This window comes from Colletotrichum fructicola (genome assembly GCF_000319635.2).
Source record: "Colletotrichum fructicola Nara gc5 chromosome Unknown KSG_Nara_v1_contig02, whole genome shotgun sequence".
NCBI classification, from domain to species: domain Eukaryota; kingdom Fungi; phylum Ascomycota; class Sordariomycetes; order Glomerellales; family Glomerellaceae; genus Colletotrichum; species Colletotrichum fructicola.
The window spans coordinates 3078755-3103547 of NW_027094052.1; the positions used below are offsets into that span (position 1 = coordinate 3078755).

The 24793-nt window shown below is 55.4% G+C and overlaps 6 protein-coding genes across 6 annotated transcripts; 2 read left to right on the forward strand and 4 right to left on the reverse strand.

Annotated features, from left to right (window-relative positions):
* Positions 1-56: 56 nt before the first annotated feature.
* Positions 57-1500, reverse strand: CGGC5_v003602 (uncharacterized protein; the record flags this gene model as incomplete). The annotated part of the gene is made up of 3 exons (XM_032033839.1): positions 57-969; positions 1032-1197; positions 1254-1500. The coding sequence occupies 3 exons, from the start codon at positions 1498-1500 to the stop codon at positions 57-59; spliced, it is 1326 nt and encodes a 441-aa protein (XP_031887098.1).
* Positions 1501-3843: 2343 nt separating this feature from the next.
* On the reverse strand, positions 3844-4903 carry CGGC5_v003603 (uncharacterized protein; the record flags this gene model as incomplete). The annotated part of the gene is made up of 5 exons (XM_032033838.2): positions 3844-3976; positions 4031-4040; positions 4686-4704; positions 4785-4831; positions 4891-4903. The coding sequence occupies 5 exons, from the start codon at positions 4901-4903 to the stop codon at positions 3844-3846; spliced, it is 222 nt and encodes a 73-aa protein (XP_031887097.2).
* A 7327-nt stretch (positions 4904-12230) lies between these two features.
* CGGC5_v003604 (uncharacterized protein) lies at positions 12231-12983 on the forward strand (the record flags this gene model as incomplete). Its single annotated transcript, XM_032033836.1, has 2 exons — positions 12231-12296; positions 12357-12983. The coding sequence occupies 2 exons, from the start codon at positions 12231-12233 to the stop codon at positions 12981-12983; spliced, it is 693 nt and encodes a 230-aa protein (XP_031886948.1).
* A 788-nt stretch (positions 12984-13771) lies between these two features.
* Positions 13772-16524, reverse strand: SPB1 (AdoMet-dependent rRNA methyltransferase SPB1; the record flags this gene model as incomplete). Its single annotated transcript, XM_032033835.1, has 4 exons — positions 13772-13890; positions 13946-14380; positions 14436-16281; positions 16357-16524. 4 exons carry the CDS (start codon positions 16522-16524, stop codon positions 13772-13774), a joined length of 2568 nt encoding a protein of 855 aa, XP_031886949.1.
* A 600-nt stretch (positions 16525-17124) lies between these two features.
* cdt2 (Cell division cycle protein cdt2) lies at positions 17125-19710 on the forward strand (the record flags this gene model as incomplete). Its single annotated transcript, XM_032033834.1, has 5 exons — positions 17125-17805; positions 17855-17956; positions 18008-18137; positions 18185-18295; positions 18344-19710. The coding sequence occupies 5 exons, from the start codon at positions 17125-17127 to the stop codon at positions 19708-19710; spliced, it is 2391 nt and encodes a 796-aa protein (XP_031886942.1).
* Positions 19711-20594: 884 nt separating this feature from the next.
* HMX1 (Heme-binding protein HMX1) lies at positions 20595-22055 on the reverse strand (the record flags this gene model as incomplete). The annotated part of the gene is made up of 1 exon (XM_032033833.1): positions 20595-22055. One exon carries the CDS (start codon positions 22053-22055, stop codon positions 20595-20597), a length of 1461 nt encoding a protein of 486 aa, XP_031886943.1.
* Positions 22056-24793: the final 2738 nt, after the last annotated feature.

The following is a 24793-nucleotide window of genomic DNA, read 5'->3' on the forward strand; positions in this document are numbered from 1 at the left end:
CGCATCCGCATCCAAAACACCGACTTTTCCCCATTTCGCCTCATTGGCGACAAGGCTCAAGCCAACTCGCGCAACTCGCTGTCCCCCCTCGTAGCAGGCAACTCAGAAGCGAAGCTGTTGTGGTGGTAGTGGGTCTGGGATGTAGTCGATGTCTGCTGCTGCTGCTGCGGCGGCGTTTGGGCTGGCGGCGGCGCGTTGTAAAACTGTTGCGGCGGCTGCTGCTGTTGTTGCTGCTGCTGCTGTGGCGCGGGATATCCGCCCTGCGTCGGACTAGGTCCGCTCCCCTGCTGCGCATACGCCGGGATACCGGACTGGTACGTCGGCGACGGGCTCATGGGAGGTGGGCTGGCGGGCGGGCTGACGCCGTTGTTGTGATCGTAGCTCGCTGCGCTGACGTCGTACGGCTGCTTCAGCATGCTCTGCCTGTTATCAACGGGCGTGAAGCCGGACGGGAAGTTGCCGGGCGTGGTGGGCGCGGGCGCGTAGCCGCCAGGAGAAGGCTGCTGTTGCTGCGTCGGGGCCGTCTGGTACATCTGCGGCTGTTGGCCTGGCGGGGGTTGTTGCGGGTTATACGTGCCCGGGGCGGCCTGGTTGTTGTTCTGGTTATTCTTCTTCTTGCTGCGGAGGATGAAGAAGATGCCGACGGCGATCAGAGCGATGACTGCCAAACCTCCGACGACGCCGCCGACAATGGCACCAATGGGGGTGGAGGAGCCCCCGCCGCTTGATGCGGCGGAGGTTGTGGCCGCGCTCGGAGAGGCGGAGCTGGTGATAGGGGACAAACCATCGGTGGTGCGATCAGAGGTCGGGGCTGTGGTCGCTTCAGTGGTGGCGTCGCCAGTAGTATCTGTTGGGTTTGCGTAGACAATGATCCGAGCCTCGGTGACGGCGCAGTTGAAGAGAGTGTACTTGGAAAAGACGGAATCAGAGTAGACGTATGTATTGCACTCTGGCCGTCCTGAAGAAGAGCTGTTGCAAGGGGTTGTCAGACAAGTGCTCTTGGCGTCTTAGAGCAATTGGCAACTACTTACCAGTACAGCATAAGAGTATCTGCGCTGCTGTAAAGCCTGGATGAACTTGATGGGAGACAGGCAGTCGGCAGCTTGCAGTCCGACATGCTGGTCGAACCGCAGCATCCCACAACAGAGTAGAAGCTGTTGATCACGCATGTTCCGACATCGCAGTAAATGGAATCGGCTTGACAAAGGTTAGTGATGCATGCTTCAAACACGACTAACTTAAATCTGACTTACTGGATATTCCAGAGATGTAACCACAAGTGTCGTCCCCTCTTACACGCTTGGCCAGCTTGAGCTCAACGTTACCCGGGTCAGGCGCCGCCGTCGGTGCGGGACTGAAACCAAGCTCCAACATGTCCATGGCGGCAATGGTCTGCTTAGGAGGAGACCAGCTTGGGGTATCATCTTGCCATCTCAATGCCTTGGACTCCGCACCCAGGTACAAGCAAGCAAGAGCTCCTAGTCGAATGAATCTGCCCATGTCGTCGGTTCTGAACTCAGGATCGCGTATCAACGAGAAGATGACAGAAGGAGAGAACCGAACGAGGTGCGAGCGGAAGAACAGATAAAAAGGACCCTCAAAAAGAGCATGCGGGAAAAAGGGAGCCAGAGACACCCACTCACACCCGCATACAACCAGCCTCCAGGCAGCCCAACTCGGGGCTGTATGGGAAAAGTTGCCGAAGCTCGCGCCCTGCGGGGGACACGAATGTCCATGGCGTTCCTGTCACCAATGAGCCTCAGAGAAGAGACACACCAAGGGTCCAGCAGCTGTAGCTTTGGTTGCTTGTTCGTGCCAGGTCGGTGTATATTGATTGGACCATGTGGAAACTCCGCCTCGCGAGCTGCGGGTACGAACAGACGGCTGCGATAGCGCGGAAGTTCACAACCTTGCAAGGCAGACCGGCACGCAATCATTCCAGGTTCGTTTATTTCCGAGACCATTCCCACTCGTGATGTTGGCTCAGTTGAAGCAAGGGAGCTGCTCGTTCCAAGCTCGTCTCCAGCTCGATATCAGCCCATCAGATGAAGCAGCAGCAGCATCAAAGACACCTTCGTTCAGCAAAACCACTCCAGATGTTCACTCGAACTTCATGTATTCACAGCCATGCCATCAATAAGACGAATAACACCCTTCGGGCGATGACAACTCAGATATCGTGTTATTCGTTTTGCCATATTAGCGGTGTGGTGGAGTCTAGCGGTGCCCAAAAATGACACTATCATGGGCTTAGGCCTAAAACGGATATTGTGGCTTGCAGCTGAAGGCAGGCTCTCTCCAGCTCCTTGTCGACTCGCCAAAGCTGTCCAATTGAAGGCGGAACGGCTGAACAGGCGAATCAAGCTGATCTGATGATCCCCCGCAAGAAACTTGCTTGCCAGGGTCTAGAAAGCCTTAAAAACCTTCCTCGTCGTCTCGTCTTGCTGTTTGGGGGTAGGGGCTCCAATGCATCCACAGCGGAACCCGATGTTTTGCGCGGAATTGAAAGTGATCGACATTTCGGGCAACCTCTGCGCACCAAACGCTTGATCTCATTCCATTCTTTTAGGGCCAAGCTTGTCTGCCTAAAGTTGGCGCGCCATTGGAGATGAGTTGGTTCGTGACCGTTATCCGTTTGTGGGGAGAAGTCTAAGAAGCATGCTGTTAGCAAACACGAAACATCACGCCACGGTCCGATACCGGACGCTCCCCATCAATCCAAGCATTGAATGTTTTCCGTCGAGAAGCTCTTTCGAGGATTGACTCGTTAGCTGGTGATCTGTAAAATATGCGCTTTGTCCGCACCAGTTAGGTTGATACAAGTATACCGACCCGAGTAGCCGGAGACATGAATGCAAAGTCGATGGTTGCGCACTCGAAGATATGATTATGGTCTTCTGGGGAAAAGCTCACATGCCGATGCGGAAGTGTGAACGTGAGGAATGCATAGTGAGAAAGGGGCTGTTCTGTACTTTGCTGAGAGCAGGCTGTTGGTCAATCTTTGAGGGAAAAGAGGACGTTGGAATGAGTAACGTACGAAATGCAATTCTGGTCGTTCTCAACCAACGGTCATACCAGGATGGTCTGCTCGTAATATCGGGCAGTGTTCCGTCACGCTTCTTTCTTCCCGTAAGGCTGACGGGGCATAAAAATGCCCATGCATTTCTAGCAAGTGGTCGACGAAGCGTTCACATCACTGAAAGAATCAGCGGCAGGAACCAGACAAGACCTATTTTCTGGTCCCGTGGTGGCTTATTGTCCCCCTGAGTTCGTGTCACACCAAGAGCCACGATTTTCGTCCAGTTTCTCCATGACAGGGATCCCGTGGGATCTTGATCTGTGACTGAAAAAGGGCCACCCCGAATCGTTGGCGTTTTCTACGCCTATTCGGCTCGTTGGCGCCAGAGCCACCAATCTTGGAAACGGCTTCAGATGGCGTCGTGACGCCCCCTAGTGGTCGATCGGCGGCTCGAGCATTGGCCTGAAGTTGTGCGACGGGTTCTTTCTGCGTCTCCGGGCGCTCACTCCGAAGATCCCACAGAGGACAGAAGTATCATCGATTGACGAGATTGGGATCTCAACAGCATATCGACATGACCGATCCTTATGGATGGTGTAATACTCCAGGATCTCCTCATTTCCATATCGTCTCAGAGAGTAACGACGAGTCAATATTTCAGCAAATATCCGAGATTGAAGCCACCAAGGTCCAGGATATGAATTTGCGGTTCGACCGTGTTTCTCAGGCACGCGATCGAAGGAGTGATCGACATGAGCGCGGACGGCTTTGTCGTCAGACGCAACAGCATGTCCTTCGGCACAGGGACGTCAAGCCTCGAAGAGCTAGAGTCCGTTCGTTGGTGACACATGAACTTCGCCGTGTTGTGCTCTACCAAGCATCAGCTTGGCGCGGTAGCGAAGACCTGTTACGTTGGAGAAATTTGACATGTCAACATCGGGTAGGTGAGATGCAAGGCTGTTCCACGATATGTCAGACTTCACCAGCCACGGGTACAATGTGCATCCTTACATGAATAAGTCTTTTTGTTCGAGTTCATTACATTTTTTCCCCTTATGACCTTGGACTCCTTCGACTTGCGTTTCTCTCCAAATTAGCTGGCTCATCGCCCTCGATGAGACCGGCCACACCTTTGAGCCAGAATCGGAGTTTCTTGTCCGGGGTTTCGATCAGCCCGTTGCAAATATTGGTTCAAACCTAAGACCTATCCTGGAGACGCCGACATTGACGGGTCTTCTTGTGGAAAGATGCGTTTTCTGAGAGAACATGCTATTGTAAGGAGCTTCAATGTGGCGTCCGTGACGACTCCTGTTTCGGATTTTTGACTGTCCCACTGAATTGACCGAGGAGTTGCGATAGGTTGGCTTGATGCAGGGGAAACAGCTTGTCATCGTCCTACAATACAACATCGCCCCATTTCGACATTGATTCAACATACATGCGACGTGTGAGGCGGCTGGAGATACCTCTGGCGTCGGACCCGAAGTTTGTAAGGTGTGAGTGGCCCCGGACGGCGACCACACCCGCCGAGATGTAGGAGTCGTTCAGCAGTACAAAACAAAGTCGGGACTAGAGCTCTTTATTTCAACTAAGTGAACGTTGCAGCCATACGTTCCATTGCAGCTTCCATGCAGATGCGCAATGCAGCTCTGCAATATAGACGGACTGATCAGGTCGAAAAGACTCTACGGGGTGTGAGTTAGTTATGCTGCATCTCACACGATGAGAATCTGCAAACCTGATGAAGCATTGTCGTCATACGTACAATTAAGCTGCTGGTCCGTGAGAACAACGTTTGGAGATTGGTGGAGTCTGCGGGAACGGCCGTGTTTCTCTCAGCTTTGTCCATCTGAACACAAATTATTCCTTACCACTGATGTCCATGGCAAACAAAGGCCCAACAATGTGTCGGCGACCGATCCCATTGCTTGTGTCGTCCGAAGACGTTGCACAACTCATGCTGCAGAGCCTCATGGGGAAAATCCGCGGCCACGCCGAGGTGGCCAGAATCCGAGACAAAACGACTCAAGATTTCCGAAGGTCTATTAGAGACCAACATTATGAGGCCCACGAACGTTGAGGTGTTCATGCTTCCTATCTTCACTGACTCTTGACGACCAGCACAGCATGATGCATGGCTGTGAACGTCATGCTGGAGGGAAATAAGTGATCGCCCCCATGGCCCGTGTTTCTTGGTGTTTCCACACATTGTCGTCTGTCTAGTGCAGCCTCCTGCATGAGCGATGCTCGGAGGTTGTACTCCACTTTGAGCAAGTCTATGATGCGGTGTAAGCTGAGGCGTCACTCATGGAATTAGATGCAGATTGTGCAGATCTCCGAAGGTACCGTCAGACTGGAACGATGCAGCGCGTAGATTCGAGACCCCGAGATCTCACCGGTTGCCGCCATTTGAACAATCCGTGTAGCAGCACGAACTGGAAAGCCTGCCACCAAGACGAATGTCCCAGTGAGGCAATTCGGTCAAGCCTTGCATTGTATTCGAGTGAGAATATTGAAGACCTGATTGGCGCATCCTTCGTCGGCTACTTGCATGCCTCTCAGATGCGGCAGCGTCTCCCTGTCACCGCTGAACTTTTTGTTTGCGGGGAGACGGGCGGTCATCCGACAACAGGGGTGGCGATAACATTGCCTGGTGTGCTGGTGGACGTCCCAAAGCAGGCCCGAGATCATCTCGTCGACAGTTATCTGGCATTAGTCTCCGAATAAGCCAGGAGAAGGCGGGTTTGTTCAACAGAGTGTCACCTAGACCCGGCTCTCTGTGCCAAGTCTGGATATGGTGTGGCTTCTAGATTGTCATGAATTTGTAAGTACTCGTCGTTATCTTGGAAGTGAAGCCTGGGGCTCTTTTTCAGCCACCATGATGCTGAGAATCCAGGCGTCCCTCAAGATGGGCAGCCTTTTCGTCGAGCTGAGCAGAAGAATCTGCAAAGCGGCTGTCTGATGTTCCTGTAGATCGCTCCCGCGATGCTAGGCCGCTCTGACTTGTAGCGTGGCGCTAGTCTGTGCACTTGGCTACCAAGGATCGTTTGTCTTAGACGAACGGTGAGGTGGCTTTGGTCGTCCCATCTATATTTGTATATCTGGCTGGGTAGTAGGAGGGGCAACCCAGGAACGCCTTGGAATATCTGCGCAACCTAATGGCGAGCTATTCTGGAAGACCAAATCTAATCTGACGGAGTGAGCTGACACCGACGATTTTCGCTTGACCGGGGCCAAAGAGCAATCGAGCGCGATGAGCTGAGGTCGGAGAATTAAACCGGGAAGCGCCACAACAACTCTGAGCGTCGCGCCTGTTTCGAGTCTTGGGCGGTCATCGTCCCCATGCCGCACAGAAGATCAACTGCAGTTCCACAATGTGCCGCCACTACGGGCAGAAGATAGTCGACGAGGGTTGAAGGCTAAAGGTCTCGGTAGGTCCCCTTCCGGAGCATCGCTAGCCAAGTCGTCAGGAATATGGCGACGGCGGCTGCCAGCCCCCTGGGGAAAGGGAATGGAAGACGACAGCGCCTCTGGTAGATTTGCAAAGCAGTTGAATTGAAAGATGGAGGTTTCTGTCAGAGAGAAACAATGACATAAACGTTGATGAACAAGTCTGGAGTATTTGGAATCAGCGATCCGGTAGGGGGGTGTAAACGGATTGAGCTGGACCCTGCGGCAGGGCGGAATAGGCGTGAAATCGGGAATATGGATGGCCTAAAGTGAGATAGATCTAGCTAGTGAAGGGCGTGGGGAGGATGAGGTCTCGGAGATGGTCCTAAAAAGGTGCGAATTCTGGCCACTGAACAGCGTTGACAAGTTGAGAATGTCTCAGTCGGCTGGGCCACCAGTTCATCCCACTCTAACTTGCATCCATTAGACGTCGTTGCCTTTCGCCTGAGAATGCGGCGACTGGACGATAGGAAGAGCGTGCGAGGTGGCGTATTCCTTGTCTGGCAAGCAGCACAGGTGTAGGAGACAACTAGTGGTTGTTGGTCGAAGGCCGGGTGAGGAATTCCGAGTTGAGGGTGGTTCCTGGTCGTCTAGCTCGGCCGGAACAGGGGATGCCCGACCCCTGCAGGAGGACGTCGTTGAAGCCTTTCTTCGCAGCTATCTGTACGAGCGGGGGTTGCCGTTGACGCTGGACAAGGAAGCAGGGCACTGGAGGAAATATCGGAGGGGTCGTTATGCTGTGTCACCTTGACTCGTAGGCGAATTTTCCCTTCGTCCTGATACTGCTACCAGCGCTTCCTGAGCATTGCCCTGAAGCCCGGGATACGAACAGAGGACTGTGGCCCGCACACTTCCGATCGAGCTTGCATAAGCTGCGAGATGATTGGTACTGATGGAGGAAGGAAAAGAGCCCCAAAGGTTGTCCTCTTTGCATGACGTTGTCGTCGTGCTTGATGAGATGTGCATGTCCGCCAAATGATTGGGACGCGGAATTCGGGGTGCCACTGCCTGGCTTAGCGCTGAGGGACGGCATGGGTTTCCTTACCTCCGACATCAGATCTTCGTGTTAGGTAAGCGCGGTCCAGGCCCTTGCCAGTTGTCTCCACAAACCGTCCCGTCCTTAAACGGGGATGCCAGCCAATGTACCGAGTACCTGAAAGCTGCTGTGGCGCTTAGATCACGACCGCCTTTGCCTTCGATGCATGTTGTTGGTCTTCTTCGTCGTCGTCGTGCCGATAACGACGACGGAATCTCAACTGCCTCCCCACCCCCTGAGGATCTGAATCTCAATCTGCGTATTACAAGATAAACGAATTTCGCACTCGCAGACAAACACGCTCTTTTCGCCGATTAGAGACCATCTCCGTCCCCTGGTTGTCCGGATGCGTCCCGGTAGACGACGACGTCCACCTTGGTCAGGGTCATATCATCACTTCTCGCTGTCGGGCATCGTCCAAATTCTCGAGATGTGAGGAAATGTGACCGGTTGAATCCACCTCATAGGGGAGACACGAGTGGGTGCCCCATCCATACTAAAGTAATTGATGGGCGCCCGTCGAAAAAGAAAGCACACGGCCAGCCCCAGGGCAGGAGTGATGCCGACGCTGGCGCAAGCCGGGAAAGCCACCACTTGCGTCCAAGTCTCGCGCCAAGGGCTGGAAACATTGGCTGCTTCGCCGTCGCGTTTGCTCCATGGGCCTCACTTGGCCCTGATCGCTTGCCCGTCGGGTCGTGAGTTGTCGAGATATCCCGTCAGTTAACGCCCTAGGGAGTTGAGAAAAACGAATATGCTGCTTCGCGGTCTTGGGGGGTTGGGTAGATTGGCCCAGGAGGCGAGATGTAGGCGAGCCCCGAGATTTACTCCTCCTGTCTACGTCCCGGCCATTGTAGACGCAACAATACCTCAGGTATCCCGAGAAATACGGGATGTCTTGGCGATGGAGAAAACGAGTCCAGAACGACAAGATGAGATGCTGCACGAGACACAGAAGAGAGCTGGTCGTACGGAGACATGAAGGCACGGGGGCATTCTCATGGGCGGCGGCGTTGGGAGGCTGTCAGAGGCCGGGTCCACTGATGCCCAAGATCTGACTTGTCAAGGCTGTGTGAGGCGTGCTTCGTCAATAAGGTAACGACTGTCTGTCGGTGGGGAGGGAGGCGGAGGGCACTCACGCACACATGGAGGCAGAGAGAGGAAGAGGGAGTGTCTTCCCTGCCAGATTTCAATGTAGCAGTCGGGTAACACGCAAGTAGGGACACTGCTGACGATGATGGCCCTTGAAGGTGCATGAGTGGCCGCCGACACTGGACCTGTCTCGATTTTTCTGCAGATTTCTTTTCTTTTTCCTTCCTTTTCTCAATTGCAGCCCAGCAATCGTCCAGGTGGCAGGCAGGGGCCCCTGCGGCAGGGACGGGGACGAGATCGCGGACGAAACTGGCAGCCGCCTCCCTCATTGTTCATGTTGGCTTCCTTGCTTCAGCCGGAGTCGGTTGAGGTACGGGTACTCGTAGGTTATTGAGAAGTGCGTGTGGTTGGTCCCGAGGATGAGGATGTGGCGCGTGTTCGTACGAGAGGAAATGGCCCAGGTCCAGGTCCAGGTCCGAGAAGGAAAGAAAGAACAAAAAAAGACACGGACGGTCTCAATCCACGCCCCCTTCTCACTTCCTTCCATGCCTACCTTAAGCAAGGTACCTTAGGTAGGTAGGCACCTACCTCCGTGACCTACCCATCTTAATTACATGGCAAGTACGGATACCGTACTCAGGAACAAGCACTCGCGGACAGTTGAAGTCGGTTTCCATGCCCATACCCGACTTCATCTGCCTACCTACCTAGGTACTCTAAGCCAGGTAGGTCGGCGTACCGGCCTCACCCCTTCATCCGCCACAAACCCGGGCGAGTGGTTAGGTGCTGACCGTTTGGGAAACTGCCCTGTCCGGCTGAATTTCCATTGTCATTTCGCTGTTTAGATTCCCATCCTCCTCCGGTGCAGCATCTCACCTTGACTTTACCCACTCACCCTCAACCGGCCAATGGCCTCCCTGCCGGCGTTGGCTCCGATGATGACCGCGGGCACGTCCCTGCACCACACCCGCATCGCGGCGCACGGCATCTAATACATCTACAGGCAGAGCAGGCAAGGTACTGCTGGGCTGTACTTTAGAGACCACGGACGCGGTGAGCCATGGCCAGACGGTGCCCCATTCCATGGACTGGGCAACCGCCCGTGCTCACCTACCCGTACCTGTTCCTCCCATCTTGACTTTACCTTAGGTACGGTACTTGCTCGTACTACAAACTATCTATCGTCAAGGCGGCTTCTTTCTTCCTCTGTCTGGAGCATTATTTTTCGCAGAATCAGCAGGCCCGGGGCTAGGCTCGATATTGACTCTTACGCGCCTAAGTCCCCCGAGTCGACACCACCTTACCACTTCCCTGCCATCTCATGACCATGGCCATCTCCACGTCCACGTCTCGAACCGCCTCCGCCGAGCGGCTGACGGGATGTCACCACCCAGATATTGCACATAACGATCCATATTTTCTTCGGCTTTGCCCCGACCTGAGTGTTCTAGCTCTGGCCTGTGTGCCTGTCTCTCTCCGTCTGACCTGGTTCCTCGAACTCGGGCTCCCCTCTGCCCCTTCTGATCGGAATGCCCTGCCTTCATGTCTATGATCTCGTCAAGATCGTCTTGTCTTGCATTCCTCGACGTCTTGGCTAACCAAGGAGCTTGTCCAAGGCGGTGGCATTACCCGCCATCGTCAACCCAATAGCTGAAGCACCTAGTGTTCGCTTCCGCTTGTATCATTATCCACCTTCACTTAACAACGGATGGATGTCCATCCTCTCACCGTCCACAACGAGCACAAGCAGCACACTAGCATCGCATCGCATCCTTACCGCCAACTGTGGGCTCCACCTCCACTCTTCCGTGCCATCATCTCGTCCGATGTTGACGACGACGGACAAGCCGGCGCAAACACTATTTCCACACTCTCACCAACACCACCTCAGATCAGACCCTGAGAAAGCCAGCGCCGCCCCTGCCCCTCGCGCCAATCATCAGCCGGTCACCCCCAGATACCTTACCCACACGCCTCCCAGTCAAGTCCAGTCCCCTAGTCTGGTTGCTGCCGTCACCGAGTCCTGTCCCCCGTCCCCCATCCCCCATCCCCCATCCCATCTTTGTCCAACTCTCACGCCTCCCTGGCGAAACACCCATTGCGCGCACACTCGGTCAAGCAAAAGTCATGAAGCCTTACCTGACCTACCTGACCTGCGCCAACGACTAACCTCCCACAACCTCACTTTAGCCACTTCCCACTTATTTAGCTACACTATCAACGGGATGGCAACGCGCTATTCCAAACCTACCGGCCAGCCTACCGACCGGTCTACCGTGCCTTGGTGCTTGGCTGATACCCATTCTTTTTGATTCCTGACTACTTGCGAGACGTCCGCCGACTAGATTGGCCGCATCTCTCATACCTGTCCGCACCGCACCTCTTGTCTATGTGTACTTTCCTCAGCTGATTTTCTCACCCACGGACCGAGTGGGAAGTGGACGGGAAGCGGTAGCGATACACAGGCACACACACCACACACACGCAGCACAGCACATCACAGCACAGCACAGCACACACACACACTCACACATACACACACATACACACACATACATCGCGTCCACCGACTCGCCTTCTTTTTTTTCTTTCTTCTGGTGGTATGCATGTGAGTGTGTGTGTGTCTTCTGCCCTCTCCTGCCTCACCGGATTGGCGTGCCGTGGGTGCAGCCGCGATCTCAACCCAAGGAGCGGTACGGTACGGTACGGTGACCTGGTCACTTTTTTTTTCTGATGTAGGTACCCTCTCTCGGTTCTGCCCCTGCTGCAGTTAGTAGCGTGTACAGAGGTACCCTCCGACCTCTCTCATTCCGCTTCTCTCTTCCCTTTTTTTTTTTTTTTTTTCTTCCTTGCTCCCCTTCCTTTCCTATCAACCTAAGTACCTGTCCCATGGGGTGGGCGCCCCGTCCATTTTCAACGTCAAGGAGGAAGGGGGAGGGAAAAAATAACAAGGGACCATTTACACATACATAAGCCTCCGTACTCTCTCTCTGTGCACATTAGCCAGAGTATATTAAACCCATCTGGCATCCCGTCAAGATCCCGTCACCAACGTCTCCTCTTGTCCGCTGTCCGCCTCTCCCGTTCTCTCCAAGCGGAAGAAAAAAAAAAGACACAGCCCCTGGTCCGAGTAAGGTACCGTACCCTTATTCAGTTGGCTGCCGTCTTTGCTTCTCCGACTCCATCTATATGCATGTCGGGCTCCGCATGTGGTCCTGCTCCTCCTTCTCCTCCTCGTCCCGCATGTCGTCCTTGCCTGATCCGCGTCAGATCTGTGCCTCCAACCATACTTCTCTCAAATTCTCTGTCAACTCTGAGTCGTTCCAGGGCCTGAAGACACATCGCAACCGCCACTTGCAGCCTCGTCGGACATCGTGTTATTAGACACTTCCACACGTGAGGTTGCAGGATTGGGCCGCTCTGCTATCTGTCTTCCCGACTCGGTCTCATTCTGACGCTTTAGTCGATTGTCCCGAACCCGTCTACCCACCCTCGTCGCCCCGTCTGTCATTCGTTATTTGACGTCTCTTGACCCGGCCGACACACAACCGACGAGCCGATCAGAAAAAAATCGAACTCCGAATCTCTCTCGGTACTCTGCCACGAATCAGCAGCAGCATCCTGCCCCGAGACCTCATGGCCTACCATCACTCAAGCGGCTCATCCGCTGGCTCATCGTCGTTCCAGTTCCAGTATGCACAGGTAGGCCACTCTTTCACCGGGCATCCAGGTGCACCGCAGCTCAACGGGCCTCCTCTGCAGCCGTTCCAAGAGTCTCAATTCGACATCTTCGAGTGGTATCCCAAGTTCCAGTCTTGCCTACGCTATTTTCTGGATCACGCCCAGTACACAGGGCCCATTCAGGCAGTGGCTGCCTTCGTCAACATCCAGCTGCCCTTCCAGAAGCCGCACAACCCGGTCCTCTCTTCAAAGCAGACCGGGCCCTCATCCCCTGCCGGGCCCGGGCCTTCAACCCCGTCTACCGCCCGGGCAGCTGGGAAGTTGCCGCTTGGTGCCCAGTTACCGTCAGCCACCTACACGACACTGACGCCGTACGTTCGTCGACTGGTGGCCACCGGCTTCGACTATCCCGCCGTGTTACACGGCTTCTTTGGCGACGACTGGATGGCCGGCATTGGGCCCATGCACGAAGCCGAGCGTCGCAACTACATGTTCGCAGCCAAGAGTGAAACTTGGCTCAAAGTCAAGACGCATTACGACATGGACGGCGAGCAGCAGGTCCCCTTCCTCAGACCCCTGCAAAACGTCACCGAGAAGGAGATCCAAGGCGCAGAGTCCAGCTGGAGCGAGTGGCTGGCCATGCAGGATTGGATGCTGGGTCCGCGAGCCCCTGACCAAGGACCGAGGATCAAAGTAGAGGACGAATAGACGGGCGCGGACAGACTCTCCTCTCCAACCACACAATGGCCGGAGAAGCGTACGAATCGATGTACTCACACGACGGAGCGGCAACTTTGCATTTACGGCTTGCTCGCAGAAGGAGAAACGGCGTTACTTGGTTACTCTTTTTCATGGGTTCTTTGCGGACGGCGGTAAATATCGAACACTTGTACGATGTCAAGATGCAGGGGAACACCTCGACGAGGGGGTTAGACGTTCCTGGAAAAAAAGACGGGAGGTTTGCGTTTGTTTCTGCGCGTCGTCCATCCATCTTGTTCAGGATGCTGTAAAGTACGAACCACGGTGCCTGGCATAGGGTTTTTGATTGTTTGTTATTTTGGCGGCGGCATTTGTCCTTTTTACTTATGATTCCCTTCATCCGTCGATAGAGGTACGCTTTTCAGGGCAGCGGGACGAGTTATCTAGTTACAAGACTTATGATAATGTGAAGTATGATTATATCCCAACTTGCTCGACATGGCACCATTTGAGAACCTCTCACACCATGCATGTCTTGAGGCCCTCAGAGACATGCTTCGTCCACGCACTGTCGTCCATCCCACCTCGTGGACATGACGATTCAGATAATCGCACAAAGACACACGGCCAGGGTCTTTCGAACGAGCAAGACAGACACAGAAACAGAAACACAATCGTCAAATACTCGTGGTGATGTCTTTCCGTTCCCATATTTGCTTTTTGATTACCATGAACTCTATCATTTTCCTCGCCATCTAAGATTCGGGGTATGATTAACAAAACAACTGCAGCGACGACTATTTCTTCTTCTTGGCTATCCTCTTCTGCGCCCTCAGATCCTTCTTCATTCTCGAGTCCACAATGGTGTAGCGTCCCTTGACGCCTTTGGGACGACCCTTGACACCACGGTTGACACCTGCGGCAGCACGTTAGCAACGCATTTTTAACAGAATCTCTGAAGAAGGACTCACCCTTGGCAATGACGAGCGTCGGCTTGGGCCTGCGCTTCACCTTGCCGGCCTTGGCCATCATCTTGGCGATGCTCTCCGCCTTCTCCTTCTCCGTCATGCCCTCCTCGTTGGCGAGCAGGTCCGACTTCTTCTTGAGCTTCTCCAGGCGCTGCGCGGCCTTGAACTTCTTGCGCGCCTTGGCCTCGCGCACCTTCTTGATCGGGCGCGCGTTGTACGCGCGCAGCTTCTCGCGGATCGCCGCCGCCGCCGCCTTGGTGATGGGCTTGTGCGGCTTGTCGTGCCGGCCCTCGTCGTCGATGAACCAGTCCGGCAGCCCGTCGCGGTCCTTGAGCGCGTGCTTGTTGAAGCCGTCGTCGATGACGTCGTGCTTCGTCTTTTGGCCCGTCGCGAGCTGGTGCGCGAGCGTCATTGCCTCGGCGGTGATGATGTCGATGTCTGGCGGGGGGTTAGCATGAGTTCTGGGGGAGGGGTGATGTGAGAGAGAGCTTACCTAGTCTGCCGTCCGCCTTGCGCTTCTCCTGGTTCTCCCAGTCCTCCTCGTTGTGCTTGACAACCTCGAAACCGCCGTCGTCTTCGCTCTCGCTGGACTCGTCCTCCTCTTCCTTCTCAACAGTCTTCTTCTTGTCCTCCTTGGCCTTCTTCTTCTCGTCCTTGGCCTTTTGAGCCTTGGACTCCTTCTTGGCCTTCTTAGAAGGCCTGGCCTCCTCCTCATCGGAGTCGGCTCCGTTGGTGTATTCGACGCCGTCCATGCCGTCATCCTCGGGCTCGTCGAGTACGCCAGGAATATCCTTGAAGATGTCCTGGCTGAAGAAATTCCTCGCGCGCTTCGACAGGTCGCCGTCTTCCGCGGTGTTGTCCAAGTCGGTGACGAGCGGCTTGTCGCCGTCGTCCTCGTCCTCGTCAGAGTCGTCGTCGCTGCCCGATTCGATTTCAAACTCCTCATCGCTGTCACTCTGCTCGTCGGCTGAGACACCCTCCCACTCCTCGTCGTTGTGCTCCTCACGCGCGCGCTTGGCCCGCCATTTGGCATCCGCTGCCGACTTGCGCTCCTTCCACTGGTCGTACATGCCGTCCAGCTCACGCTCGAGGCGATCCTCAGCCTCGTCTTCGCTGTCGTCGTCGGACCCGTACGAGATTCCGGAATCCTGCTCCTGCTTCTTCTTCTCGTTCTCCTTGAGGATGGCCATCCTACCCTTGGCGATCTTGTTCACGCCGCCGGCCTTGTCGACCGTCTTGAGCGCGAACATGGAGTCCGGGCCGAGGGGTCCGGACTGCTCCATACCGATATCCATGGGCGCCACCATGTTGAGCTGCATGCGCACGATGTCCTTCTGCTTCTTCTCGTTCTCTTTCCTCCTCTCCTTCCTCTTCTTGGAGTCGTCCTTGTTCTTGAGCGCCTCCAGCTCCTCCTGGATCCGGAGCTCCTCGTCCATGTCCTCGACCTCGGCCACCTCCTCGCCAGCGACCTGCTCCTGCAGAGACTTGGCCTTCTCCGTCTTCTTGGTGGGGAAGCCAAAGATCTCGCGGACCTTGAGACGCCACTTGAGCAGCATCTTGAACTCTTTTCTTCCAAGAACCTTCAAATCGGCGCAGCACCTGCGGATCTCCTCGTTGGTCTCAGGGAGCTTGTCCAGAGCCGCCAGCGCAACGTCGCCGTTGTTCGGCTGGTCGAACGACAGCTGGTTCGCGCTGCCGAGGATCGCAATCGGGTCAACCGTCTGGATGAACTCGCTGGCCGAGACGGCCTTGAACTGCGTGTAGTCGCCCTCCTCGTAACCCTCACGCTTGCGCTTCTTCACCTCGGGGTTGTAAACCTTGGCCTCGTTGTTCGGCGCCGCATCCTTCAGCTCGGCGAAGACGGCGCGGGGGTCGAGGAACCGGGGGTCGATGCGCTTGGGCGCCTTGTAGCCCTTGCAGACGACGAAGATCTCGGCAGACACGTTTCTCGACGACGGCGGCTTGGTGGCCTCGACCTTTGTGAAGAGCTGGTTGAACACCCACAGCAGCGGGTTGTAGTCCTTGGAGCGGAAGACCTTGGTCACGAACGTGCCGCCCTCGACCAGGAACTCCGTCGCCAGCTTCATGGACTGCAACACCAGCTCGGCCTGGTTGAAGGAGTCCTGGTTCCAAGCGGTACCGACGTTGGGCGCACCATCGTGAAGGACACAGTCGGCCTTCCAGGTCTTGAGGTGCGAGCGGATCGTGGCTCGGCATTTTTCGGTGGTGATATCGCTCTGGAAGGTAATGACCTTGGGGATCGGCTTAATGGGGGCTAAATCGACACCGACGATCAACGCGCCGACGGGACATGTCTCGGCTGCGACTTGACACCATGACTAGACATGCGATTGTTAGATACTGCACGCAACAATGACATTGGAACATGTTTTTTCTTGCGAAAACAAACTTACGCCTGGCGCAGCGCAAAGATCGACAACGACCCTGCTCTTCTCCAAGAAGCCATACTTCTTGTTCAGCTGGATCAGCTTGAACGCAGCTCTGGCACGGTATCCCTTCTCCTTGGCAAGCTTGTACCACTTATCCAAACGTCCTTTTCCGTGCTTCTTCTGGATCGCCATCTTGTCGAACGGGGCGGCGGCGACGGCGGAACTCGAGAGAAATCCAAACTTTTGGGCGTACCGTCCGTCCGCTTCGCTCTGCAGTGAAGAAACCGACCCTTGAAAAAAGGCCCCCGCCGCCTGAATGGCCAAAAATTCTCGAAATTTTTGAGACCCGATAACGGTCACGTGGAGATAATGCGAGCAAGGTGGGTCTTCCCTGGCCTGGAGCTTTGACATGCGGGCCCTTCTCGTCTGATTGGACCCGCGAATCCGGAGTGGGAAACCACCCAAAAATCAATTAAACAGGAACCCCGGCCAGGGGTGGGTCTTCCGCGTCGACACGCGCGCGCGCGACACCATCGCGCGTTGAGGGTACATTTTTGGTGGTTGAATCTGGTAAAGACCCGACGTCAGACACGAGCTCGCCTCCTCCGCCCCATCCCTCAGGCCCTGCCATTCACCACCCCAGCACACAGTCAATCCCACGATTGAAGCTTTCTTCCCTGGACTCTGAACGACAGATTTTACGCTGGAAACACTCTCTTTATTGTCCGTTGTTGTTTACTTCAAACGTATACCGACGACTTACACGAAAAGCCTAATAAATCCACATTCGTTATGGTTTACCACGGCGGCATGGCCAGTCCGCCGCCGAGCGATGGCCTCGTCCCCGCCTCCTCGCCCACGCTCCCCTCATCACCACCCCCGCGAAACATTCGAAAGGAGAAACGCAAGGCCATCCTGACGCCTCGGAAGTTCACGCGGTTCTTCACACCGCGCGGCACGTCCTCTCAGAGCTCGAGGCCGGTCCTCGCCGAGATGGGCGGGCCTGCGATTAACGCACAGCAGACGCCACCACGATCCAGTCTAGGAGCTCCGGAACCGATTTCACCGACGTCGACTTCGAGCCTGCTGTCGCCTTTTGGTAGCGAGGACGGGCCAAAAAAGAGGAAGAGGGGCGTTGTTCATGCGATTCCCATGAAGTTGCCGCTGCCGGCCCGCGGATCGAGTACGAAACTGTCAAGAACACAAATGGAGGATTTGGAGGACGATGAGGCGCCCCTTGGTAGAAGTCCTCTCGCGAGGTCACTGTTGGAGAATGTTGAGAACGTGGAGGACCAGGCGATTGGTTCGCCTGATGTGCACTCTCCCACTGGCCCTGAGCTGCCGCCCTTGGGAAGAAAATATCCGACTGGACCGCAGACATCACCGGATGAGTTTGCGCGGAAGCTCAGCTCCTTGACTGCTAGCAACTTTGCGACTGCGGCATACGAGGGTCTGAGGCCAAGGTCTACCCTGGTGCGTTTAACGCTGTTTCTTAGAGATTGCAATTGCTGACTTTGATCAGATTGATTATTTCAAGTGCAACCGCGCGGGTGTCCAGGCGTCTGGAAAAGGAAAGCCGCTGTCGTCTCTTACAAAGCCCCTTCAGCCTTCCAAGGAGAAATCTGTAAGTTGAATCACCCTGGCGACATGAGAGCCAAGAGCTGATCGACCGCAGCCTGAACCGCCATATCGCCCACAGCCTGTGATAAAACTTCGCAATCGCGGATTCGAGGCTCAACTGCTGCTTCGCGAACAGGGGAGCACCCCTCGGCCAGGTCGGCAACATCTCGAGTATCCTGCATTTGGTGAGTTTCTTCTAGGCTTCCTGGTTTCCTTTTCTAATCATACCCAGATTCACGAGCTACAACTGCATCTTTCTGGAGCAAGGGTACCGATACACACATGATCAACGCGCATCTGACTCAATCGAATACTATTCCTTTCAGTCTGGCGAGCTGTCACAGTAAGCCCCCCTCATTTATCTCGAATGCAACGAGTCTAACTTTTGCAGATGCCCCTCTTACAGCAATCGGCGATGAGGAGGGTTTCATCCGTTTCTTCGACACCACCACAACTCAAGCAGGAGAGACCCCCAAAGCCAAGGTCGACATCATCATGCAGGGCCATGAAAATGCCATCATGGACCTCGCCTTCTCAGATGATGACCTCCGCCTCGTGAGCGCCTGTGGCGACCGCTCCGGCAAAATCTTCGACGTCATGACCCAGTCCGTCGCCGCCGAGCTCAACGGTGGTCATTTCCAGTCAATGCGCCGCGTCGAGTTCCAACCAGGGAGGGCGAATGGAAGCGTAATAGCAACGTCCGACCGAGACGGCAAGATTCAAATCTGGGACCTCCGCTGTTGCGCCGCCCCGGCCGCCGCCTTCTCCACCCGCAGCCCGGAAGGCGTCTTCCACAGGAATCGCAGCCTCTCGCCCTTCTGGGCGCGAACAACGAACACCATCGACGGCGCCCACGCCCGAACCGTCGAGGGTATCACGTCGCCCGCGTCGGTCACGGCCCTGCAGTACATGCCCCCGGGCCGCGAGCACCTCCTCCTGTCCGCCTCCGAAGCAAACGCCTGCATCAAGCTATGGGACACCCGCTACATCACACCCCGGAACCGCCCCGACGCAACTCCCCTGGCGGTGACTGCCGAGCCCGCAACCCACCGATGGCGCCCCTACGGCCTCACCTCGCTCGCCCTCAGCAGCGACGCCGCCCGCTTATACGCCGTCTGCAAGGACAACACCGTCTACGCCTACTCCACCTCCCACCTCATGCTCGGCCACGCTCCAGAACTCTCCGACCGTCCTCCGCGTCAAAAGGCCGGCACAGCCGCGCAAGGTCTCGGGCCCCTGTACGGCTTCAAGCACGACATGTTCCACGTCAAGTCGTTCTACGTGCGCTGCGCCGTCCGCCCCGTCTCTATCACCGGTACTGAACTCCTGGCTGTCGGAAGCGATAAGTGCGCCCTCCTCTTCCCGACCGACGAGCGTGCGATGAGAGAGCACTGGGACACTCAAAGTCACCTCCCGGCCGCTGCCGAGCCCACAACCGCCGCCGCCGGCGGCAACTCCAAAGCGACGACCGGCCAGGTGCCTATCGTCAGAAACGGCACGCCCCTGATCCGCGGTCACCGCCGTGAAGTCACGGGGCTGAGCTGGACCAACGAGGGCAAGCTCGTCACCATCTCGGACGACTACATGGCGCGGCACTGGCAAGAGGGCGACGACAACAGCGTCGACGCCGCCAACGGGTGCGGTCCGGCGTGGGATCTCCGCACAGGCGGGGAGTTTGGAGGAAGACGACACATGTCTGGGTATGCCGACGTCTCGGAGGACTGGGACATGGACGATGACATGCATTCCGAATGCTGAGAGCGGCGTTCTTGTCCTTTTTGACTAATGATACTCATGAAGAAGGATGGATGGATGATGGGTTACTCACCACGCCACGAGAGGAGAGGAAAAGTTTTCTGGCTTTTGTACACACATTGCATGCGTTTTTTATTTGGTGCATTTCAGGACACCGCAGGTTTGGCACTAGCATCGGCATTGGCATTAGGAGTACACTAGAGATACCTTTGGTTCTGTTTGTCTTTTATTTCTTCGGTAGACGACTTGGTGGCCTCGTTGGCAATTATAATGAGACAACGTCATTATAATCTGTGGTTGACTGTGAGGTGAGGTGCGTGATGGGTAGTGAGCAGACTTCTCACGGAACGTGTCGCTCGATTTTGCTGTTGTTGGGGATAGATAGGGGCGTGTTTATGACACCAATTCAAAGAAACGAAGAAGATTCCGAGAGGGAAAAAAAAAGAAGTGCTACAGAAAACGAGAACGGCAAAAGGATCAACTCGACCCCTCAAGCTCCCACGGGAGGACCGTAGTCACCAGGGCGCCGCGCATTGCGCTTGTCCTGACCACTGGGCCACTTGTCCACCTAGGGTGCTTGCTGGCTGATGAACGAGACTTCTTCAAATACCCCGGTGTCTTGGAAGTCGTGTGTGGTGAGATGATGTATACGCTCTACGAAATACGCGAATACGTAGGTTATGAGGATACTTGATTCGTCACCGGCGCTCATCTGGCGCCTGACTATCTGAATCTGCTCTATCCATGTGCCGTTCACACATGTTTGACGAAAACCCGTCAAACCAAAACTCCAGAGAGCAACTAGGGGGTATCGTATATCTATCCCATGTTGTATCCTGAATAAAAACGCTCCTGAACGCCAAGCTCGTCATGCTAGGTATGCATCGTCATAATGCCATCTCACCACCGTCCACCGGTAAGCCCTTATCTACAGGTCTCGTAGCAAAGAAATATATACCCACAATCGCCGCTAGTACCGCCACAAGAACAATGTTGGTGAATAGAGTAGTAGACGAACGTGAGCCGGTTAAAGATTTGGCCATGGGCGACTGTGAAGTAGCCGCACCGTGTGTCGAGGGCGTCTTGCCGGTGCCTTTCCGGTCAGGGATCGGTAGCTTCGCATCGAACTTCATAGATCCAGACGCTGGACAACCGGCTGGCGCGTAGCCCTCCAAGTTGCCTGCGCCAAAGATCTCTCCCATTTCGGACTTTTGCTGTCTTGCGTGCTTGCAAAGCCAAGTGTTCGACCTTTCGCCATCCCCCGACTCTCTTTCAGATGCCTGCGCTCTTCTCTCGCGGGCCACCACTACGCTGTCACGCAGACGGTGACCAGAGCCAAGTGGTGCCCAGGAACCCATGCCAGCCACATCATCCAACCTTGTATCGCACACGTTGTCCAGTTGACTGACGAGAAGCAGCATGTTGTCAAAGATGCAAATGGCCTCTTGAATGATGTCGTGCCTTTCCCGCGGCGTAAACTGTGCCTCGGATTCTGCAAGGCGTTTCTTAAACTCCTTTTTGAGATCCTCCCCGTCGAGAACAGTGGCGAAGTGAAAGAAGCTCAGTGGAAGCGTGTGCCGCGCATGCTTTGCCCCAATTTCCAGCGTTCCAGACTCGCCTCGCAAAAGATCAATAGGTCTTGTAGGAATGGCTCCAAGTGGATCGATCTCTTTTGGTTGCCGTGGTTGACAAATCGTTCCGAGAGGCGGAATCGGCGATGGCACTTGCTCCCAAAAGTCAGAGCCTGCAGACTCGAGCGTGGCCCTGATAAACCTTCCACCGGCGAATAGTGCCATGAACAGGATATAGGAGTACGAGAGCACGGTGTGGGGCTTCTTCTCGATGGTGCGCTTTGCATGCCTTGTGAACTCGGCGAGACGCCCCGAGTTCGAGACTGTCTTCAGCTGTTCGTCTACCATCTCAGGGGACCATCCAGTCAGGAAGCCAATGTCTGACCGCAACCGATCAGACCGCATGAGCTCTGGTAAGTAAAGAGACTTTAATATCGAACGCATGTTTTTAGAGGCGTTGACATTATGTATCGACCCGGGTTCGTCGTGGGGAACACGAAGTAACTCGTCGAGCAGGTTGCCTCCATCTCGTGACTCTACCGGAACGGAATCCACATTGTCTTTCCATACTGATTCGAAAGCGATGTAGATAGGTGCAATATGAAGGAGACCAGACACGTAGATGGAGGGGTCGGCAGAAAGGGGAGGGATCGCCAGCGGGAGACGGGCGATGATCAGCTTGTTAAGCTTCGCGTGGACGGAGCGAGTTGCGGCGGCGATGGACTCGGCCAGGGGACGTTGGATTTCTTCGGCCGGCGGCGCGGATGTTGGAGCCATAATCACGGCGTCGCCGTGGCGTTCTTTTGTAACAAAGCCCCCGGTGGAGGAGTTGCGGCGTTGGACGACAACTTATAGGAAGCGTGTGAGTTGCAGATCGGCAGCGTAGGTATAGGTGTGTAGATCGGTCTCGAGAAGTACGACGTCGTCCTCGGACAACGCCAGGTGATATCTTCGCGGGAAGACAGGTTGCTACCAGGGAAAGTAATAGATGTTTTGATTTTGAAGAGGTGTAGGTATCGAAGGAGAGCGGTTGGTATTGTGGTGGTTCAACGACAGAGGATGTGGCTTGCTTTGGATAAAGGCAGGCCAATGGTAGCCCTAGAAGACTTGGTCCTCGCCGCTCCTTACTGCTCTGGGTGACTTGGAGGTGTAATGCAAGAAAACAAGACAGATGGAGGGAAGGGAACAGACGTGGATGAGAAACCAACTGGAAGCGGCAGCCGTAGCGTCGATCCTTGGCAGACGGTGCGGTCCAGTGATCGGGTTGCCTCTTGTCTTGTTCGCTCCCGCCAAGAGCTCGAGACCGAAGGGCCAGTGGGAATGAAAGTAGCTCTTGCGAGGAGGGGGCAGCGACGGTGCCAGGAGCAAGTATGGGTTAAGGAAGGAGTGAAGGTAGCAAGAGAGAGACAACAAAAAGTGAGAGGGAGGTTCTGGATTCCCGGGGTTAAGGTAGAGAAAGGTCACCCGGGGCCCGATGCGATGCGCGCGAGATGGGACCAGGACTCTCTCGGCCAGGCGTCTGTTTCTGCGCCGGGTTTACAGGGAAATACACCGGGATATTCCACATGCGTATTTGACAAGGGGAGGAAAGAAATAGTGCCCCCAAAAGAAACCGGACAGGAACAGGGCCAACGGGGTTGGAAAAGGAGCTAGCGCTGGTATGGCAGGAAGCATGAGGCTACCTTGCGCTCACGTTGAGTTGTGCGCCTAAACCGTGGAGCAGGCGCGGGCGGGCAGAGTATCCAGCGAGTTCAGACGAGGTGATTCAGGTGTTTGTTTGTGCTGGCTTGTCGAGGAACAAAAGTGCGCTCATGTCTCTCTTGTCTGGCGGAAGTGTTATTCCCAAGTTGACGGAACCACAAAGGTCTCGTCGGCTTTCTTTACGGCCAGAGTTTAGCTCCCGTGGGCCACTCCCGCTTCAGACCAGCTCCAAAAGACGGAACGGAGTCCATGACCAACGACTTCACTGCCACATTCTGGAGAGCCCCCGATCCGCTCGGGGGGCGAACTCGATCATTCACTGCTGATCGGCACACAGACCATTCAACGACTTGAGGATCAGAAAAGAAAGCAAATTTGGGAAGAGGCGACAACATGCGCGCGCGTGGAGTGAGTGAGCAAACTGACGAGGATCCTCGCCCAGGGAAACCTTGAAGAGGGGGACGAGGACACTGAGAGAGGAGAGCGGGGGAATGGCGAGGGGTGGCCTGGAAAGTGACAGCGACAGCGGATGGCCGACCCGACATGTTCAGGTTCATGTTCAGGGTCAGGGGTCTTGAGAGGTGCCATTGTGCGCGGTCTCGCCCCATAGGGCCACTTTTCCCCATCGGCCTGGGCCTCTCTGGAACTTTGTGCCACTGCGACTCTGCGCCGCTGCACTGGAAGACACAGCAAAACACGCTGGACACGGCGGGCAAAGAAATGGATGGCCCTGTGGCGTGGCTTGCGCAGAGAACCTGGAAGCTGGGAGAGACAGCCCCAAGGAAGAAACGAGACCCGAGACCTCACCTAAAAGTAGCGCCCCCTCTGCAGAAGGAAGACTCTCCCCCATCGATCGGCTTTTTGGCAGGCCATCACCCACGGATGTCAAGCCACTGCTTCTGCCCAGCACCGTCCACACTGATCGGTCCTATCTTCAAGCTGCACTTCCCCAGAAGGAACCTCTCAAGCCCGTGCTTAGAAAGGTCGCTGGACTTCAGCGCTCTCTCCATCGTCACCAGCACAGATGTCTGCCCACGTTACAACCGTGCTACCGTGTAAATAACACCCAAAAGGCTTAAACTCAACATACTTTCAGCGTTCCCGCAACTCTATCAGCGCAGGGGGGAGCCCAGCAAACCTTCGCCTTTGGTGGAGTTGACGACAGAAAAAAAACACCAGCACGGAGGACCACAGGCCAAGGGAGGCGAATCCGGTTGCGCGGCTCCTTTCCTGTCGATCACACCCCGAAAGGAGCAAACATCGTCTTTTGGAAAACCGGACCATGGAATTCTCAGAAATCCCGTCTCATGCAGGCCGTCCCGCCCTCGGCTGTGCCCTCCTCTCCTTCCTGGGCCGACTGGTGTGTCAATAATCTCGCTCGCCCTCGGGCAGCTAATGACCCGAAGCGCTCCTCGTGTTCTCTCCGCTGCGCGACTTGCAGATGCCCACTGCTCATCGTGTGAAGCTCCCCCGAGTCTTCCGTTGGATGGCGCGCTGCGTAGTACTAGTGGATGCCAAGACGGATTGCAGCAGGACAAGCGTGTAGCTGGCAGTGCCAAGCTGCTAAAATGTGCCGCTCGCTTTCGATCCGGCTCACCTGACAGACAGTCCTTATGGAAACACACACGATGCAAAGTAATTGAATTATCAACCAAAAAGAGCAGATACTTGGTATCATGCTCGTATCAGCGTTCCAGGAGGTAACCTGATCCTGGCATATGCCCGCCTAACGCCTTGTCTATGCATAGTGGTGCCGCCTAGGGCTCTACACGGCGGCCTTGCTCGTGCCTCTTCATTAGCATTGACAAATACTT